This window comes from Myotis brandtii, unplaced genomic scaffold (assembly GCF_000412655.1).
Source record: "Myotis brandtii unplaced genomic scaffold, ASM41265v1 scaffold686, whole genome shotgun sequence".
Lineage (NCBI taxonomy): Eukaryota > Metazoa > Chordata > Mammalia > Chiroptera > Vespertilionidae > Myotis > Myotis brandtii.
In genome coordinates, this window is record NW_005370683.1 from 5,941,945 (window position 1) to 5,947,697 (window position 5,753).

At 34.1% G+C, this 5,753-nt stretch overlaps 1 protein-coding gene across 7 annotated transcripts in view; it reads left to right on the plus strand.

Moving 5' to 3' along the window:
* Positions 1–5,753, plus strand: part of ARID2 (AT rich interactive domain 2 (ARID, RFX-like)) — a 195,019-nt gene that overhangs the window by 113,200 nt on the left and 76,066 nt on the right. For 5 of the 7 annotated variants that reach the window (XR_001359718.1, XM_014529538.1, XM_014529532.1 and 2 more), the window contains exons 3-4: positions 3,143–3,361; positions 5,194–5,261. Coding sequence is in view for 6 of the 7 variants with exons in the window: in XM_014529532.1 (XP_014385018.1) it covers positions 3,143–3,361; positions 5,194–5,261 (287 nt within the window). In the remaining variant the exon portion in view is untranslated. Of the gene's footprint in view, positions 1–3,142; positions 3,362–3,888; positions 3,908–5,193; positions 5,262–5,753 lie in introns of all 7 variants that reach the window. The other 2 variants (XM_014529534.1, XM_014529535.1) reach the window with 1 other exon arrangement.

Consider the following 5,753-nt stretch of genomic DNA (forward strand, 5'->3'; position numbering starts at 1 on the left):
CTGGTTGCCCCCTAACTGCCCCCCCTGTCAGCCTGGTTGCCCCCTAACTGCTCCCCTGACAGCCTGATCACCCCTAACCACCTCTGCCTCGGCCCCCACCACTGTGGCTTTGTCTGTAAGGACGTCCGGAAGATGTCCGGTCTAATTAGCATATTACCCTTTTATTAGTATAGATTATTAAAATGAACAGCATGTTATTGTTCAACCTTAAATATGGTAAAGAATCTGTTCATAGTCATTTATAACTATATTGTGGGACTTCTTCACTATTATATTATTGGAGAAATTCTTAGAATATTTTAGAATTGAAGAGGTGTCTCCTCAAATGTCTATATTGGAAAATAAAGAAATTTCTTTACCTACATGATTTTCTTCAGTGACATGTTGTGGCAATGCATCCCTACTTTGTATTCTATTTTTTTCTTAATCCTTGTTTCTGAAATGTTTTATCTAGAATCACTTTAACTTGTCTTTTTGCCTCTTCCCATTAAACTAGTTATATCTTACTAGAGACCTGGTGCACGGATTCATGCACTGGTGGGGTCCCTTAGCCTGGCCTGCGCCCTCTCGCAATCCGGGACCCCTTGGGGGATGTCAGACTGCAGGGATCTAGCTGAAACCGGCAGTCTGACCATCCCCCGAGGATGTAGTAGTGGTGAAGTGGCAGGTGGCCGGGGAGAAGCCCAAGCCTGGGGTGGGCGCCACGCCGCCCCCACTCATCCCGGCCCTACTGCGCCTGCTGCCACCGCTGCTCGGATTAGCTCAGTGATTGGCGCTCCCACCGTGGGAGCGCACTGACCTCCTGGGGGCAGCTCCTGCATTGAGCGTCTGCCCCCTGGTAGTCGGTGCGCATCATAATGATAGGTCTACTGGTTGAAAGGTTGACCCGTTGCTTAGGCTTTTTTATATATAGACTAGGGGCCCAATGCACGAAAATCATGCAAGGTCCTTGTCCCTGGCCCCCGCCTGCAACTACCCTGGCCGGAGGCCTCTGCTGCCTCTGCCTCAGCTCCCGCCCGCTGCGGCTTTGTCCAGAAGTATGTCTGGTCTAATTAGCATATTACACTTTTATTATTATAGATATGAAAAATATACTTGGGGTAGATGTCTCAGGACATAGCTTTCAAGGCCTAAACTGCCCCAATTAAGAGTCAGTATTTCTAGAAATATAACATCTTCTTATGTATTATGATTAAACATTCTGTAACCCCATCTTCCCTACCTTCAAAATCCCAAAATTGTTTTAAATTAATTCCCTTGCGGAAAATTTTAGTTACCTTGGGTTAGGAAAAAAATGTTTAGGACATATGAAGTGTAAAGGTGAAAATGTATAAATCAGACTTCATAAAAGTAAAACTTGTACTCTGAAGATACTGTTAAGAAAATGAAAAGACAAGCCATTATCTGGGAAAAATATTTACAAAACAAATAAGATAAGTGACTCATCAGAATATTTAAAACTGACAATATCAAGTGCTGACAAGGATGCAGAGCAACAGGAACTCTCCACATTGGTGGTAGAAAGGCAAGATGTTAGAGCCAGCATACACTTTTGTATGACTCAGCAACCTAGGAGAAATAAATTTGAAAAAGTCTGCATAAGGTCCTGTATGTGAATGTTTATAGCAATCCTATATAATAAAAGCATAGTATGCAAATTGTCCCCTCGACCGGAGTTCTTCTGGGGCCAGCTGGGGGAAGGTGGCAGGGGAAGAGAGGGAGTACCCAGCCAGCAACTGGCAGCCACTAGGGACCCTACCAGTGCATGAATTTTATGCACTGGGCCTCTAATTGTATTCCTAAGTGCCAAAAACTGGACAGAGTACAAATGTTCCTCATCTGGGGAATGGATAAACAGATTTTGTTAACCCATACTATAACAGTAAAAAGGAACAAACTACTGACATACAAATCAACATGGCCATTAACCTCAGAAGCATCTTGCTAAATAAAAGAAATCAGGCCTAGCCAGTTTGGCTCAGTGGATAGAGCGTCGGCCTGCGGACCAAAGGGTCTGGGTTTGATTCCGGTCAAGTGCACATACCTCGGTTGCAGGCTTCTTCGGGCCCGGGCATGTGCAGGAGACAACCAGTCGATGTGTTTTTCTCACATTGATATTTATATTTCTCTCTCTCTTTCCCTCTCTCCCACTCTCTCTAAAAATTAATGGAAAAATATCCTCGGGTGAGGATTAAAACAGAAATAAATCAGACACACTTACTGTATGATTCCATTTATTTGGCATTCTGAAATAAAGTTATAGGAACAGAAAGGAGATTAGTGATTGTGAGTAGAAAGCATAAGGGATTTGACTACAAAGGAGCTTTTAAAGAAACTTTTTGGGTGATGGAATTACTATATCTTCGTTGTGGTTGTGGTTAAAAGACTGTATTTATCAAAATTCATAACTATAGAACTAAAAGTTATGAATTTTACTTTGTTAATTATATCATAATAAATCTAACTTTAAAAGGGAATAATTCTGCCCTGGCCTGTGTTTCTCAATAGGTAGGAAGTTGGCCCACACACCGAAGGGTTGTGGGTTCGATTCCTGGTCAAGGGCACGTAACTGGGTTGCAGGTTCAATCCCTGACCCCCATTGAGAGGTAACCAATCGATGTATCTCTCATGTGGATGTGTCTCTCCTCTTCCCTCCCTCCCTTCCATTCTCTCTAAAAAAAAAAATCAATGGAAAAAATATCCTCAGGTGACGATTTACAAAAAAGGAATAATTCTACAATTAGGTAAAGAAGATAGGCAGTTGTCTAAAATCATGATATTGTTAAAAATTTTAAAGGAACCAGTCCACTAGCTTTATAGTATACTTATATAAAAATCAGAATAAGTCCTTCGAAATGCAAGTTTATAAAAAGTATAGACCAATTAAAATAACGACACAATAATAATTTGATAGTCATATGCAAGAGGGCATGTACATTTTTTCTATTTTAATACTTTCTGAAGAATATAATTTTAGGAAGTTTACAAAATTGAACTCTTAAAAAAAGTTGAATTCTTTAATTCACTTAGTTTATATTAAAAACACACACAACAAGCTCCTATCTTTTATTCAGAGGATATTAACAACAATGGTTTCTATTCCTTGATAAACATAAGGTGTTTTTGTTTTTATCTTTGTTAGATTATCTTCGTCAAAGTTATGGGCTATCTATGGACTTCAATTCGCCAAATGATTATAACAAATTGGTGCTTTCACTGTTATCTGGACTCCCAAATGAAGTGGATTTTGCTATTAATGTATGCACTCTTCTGTCAAATGAAAGCAAACATGTCATGCAACTTGAAAAAGACCCTAAAATCATCACTTTATTACTTGCTAATGCTGGGGTGTTTGACGACAGTAAGTTTTAAGCTGAACACATTGAATGATCATTCTATAAAGGTGTTATAGGTTTTGTTTTTAAGTTATTTAAGGAGAAAAGTACTTTTTATTAGTCAGTATAATAACATTTTTTATTTGTTTTATTTAAATGTATTTAAAATAATGAATGTTTGCATTTTTAACTAAACAGTTTAGATCAGTGCATTTTAAAATTTGCTGCCTAAATAATCAACATAGGATTTATCAAATATTTCATATCCTTTATACTTGTAATGTTTACAGAGGTATAGGTTTTTATAAATCAAGTTTTTTATTTTCTGTGAAATTAATCTCTTACTAAATCTAGGTTTTCTTCAGACCAAATAGTTCAGTTCTCTACTTGTAGTGTAATAGTTTAATAGAGATTGAGAAAATATCTTTTGAAATCTTTTCTTGCTCATAGTTTTTCTTTTTAAAATATCCATGTTAGTTGAATGTTATTGATACAAATATTTATTTGCTCGTCAACCCTCCTACCCCAACACCATTGTAACTTCTTTTTCCAGAAGTATATGCTATTAAAAGGTAAAGTATTCACTTACGATGAAATTATTTTATATAGGAAATATATATATATGGCACAATCGACACAGCCTGAGAATTTCTTGTAATACTTTATAGATTCACGATTTTTTAAATCTATAAATAGCAACAGGTTTGCAAATTTCTTTCTTTTTCTGTGATTTGATTTGTGTCAAGTAGTATACTTTCAAACATAAATTTATAGGGATCATCTAAGTAGGATTCCTTAAAATTTGACATGTACTTATTTTATATGAAGGCAATTTCGAAATTAGCTTAAACAATAGTGGGAATTAGTTTCTTACTTTTTCTGAAACGATTCTTATTCTTGGTTACATGGGGAAGGGACAGAGATCAGTACTTCTCAGTTTATATTGTAATTTTTAAGATCTAAATTTGGTGATTTCCATCTCAATTTTATGTTCTTTGATTCCTAATATTTTCTTTATTTTTTAAATTTTATTTTTCAATTACAGTTTGCATTCAGTATTATTTTTAATTAGTTATTTTGGTATTTTAAAGATATAACGTTCAGCGTTTAATATTGAATGAAGTTTAAAATTGTTCCACCTTAAAATGAAGTTTTTAGAAAGAATATTCTCAAACCAGAATAATCTTTTTTGAAGTCTTATCATTTAATCACTGAATAAGGATTAAACATGTATATTTGATAGAAGTAATGTTAACAGTTTTGGTTCACTGAAGTATGATATTTTTTAGACCCAATTTATCTTACATTCTTTAAGCATTTTTATTTACCTAAAAGAATAAATTATTCGGTGTAGCAATCTAAAACATTAATAATTTAGAAAATGCAATTTAGGAAAGTCAGAAGTTTAGCATTCCAGAGTACAGAGACTTTTTGAAGTCCCCATACTTAAAACACTGTTTTAACATTATGAAAATGATTTATTTGAATTTGAGAATTATGGGTATATTTGATTTGGTTAGGCTTTTGAGAGGTTTTGATTTTTTTTTAGGGCATGGAATTTTAATTGAGCGATAAATATATTGCCACTTTGAAAATGTGGAATGTTGATACACTTTGTATTTGAAGACATATAATAAAAGTAACAAAAAATTAATTTTCCATCTAATATTTGTTTTCATAATTTGAAATACTATTTCAAAAGAGATTACTATGACTTTCTATCATTTACTATGAAACAGTTTTTAGTGAACAAGAAGATATCTTAAAATGTGTTTTTACCGTTTTTCTACACCTACCTATTATTAAGGAATTAAGTGATAAAAATAATTCCATGCTATTGAATATACTATTCTTTTAGCTTTAGGATCCTTTTCTACTGTATTTGGAGAAGAATGGAAGGAGAAGACTGATAGAGATTTTGTTAAGGTAATTTTGAATACATTTTTAAAAAGATTGAATCATTGTATTCATGTAGCCAAGGGCCAAGGGCCAATATCATGTATATATCATTTATTTACATGATACTACCTATACATTAATCTTTATCGTAATACATAGAGATATCTACTTAAAAGTTGTGATTAAGTTGCATAAAGTGCTTTTAGAATAGCTAATAAACGGAAATAAAGTTCTTATTCTAATAAACATTGATTTCTGAAAATGATAAATCTTTAATAAAACAATAAATCTGAGGAAACCCAGATTCTGAGCAGCAGTGTAATTTCCTAATGGCTGTTTTTCAGTTTGTTTAATGACTCTTTAGCTGTGTCTAATATTCCACTTGACTCATCTGTTAAGTTTTATTTTAGTGATTGTTTTAATTTCTAGAAATTTATTTTGTAATTTTCCAAAGTAGCCCTTTAATGTTTTTAATAATTTTAATTTATATATATTCAAAGTATATTAATAAGATAAAAT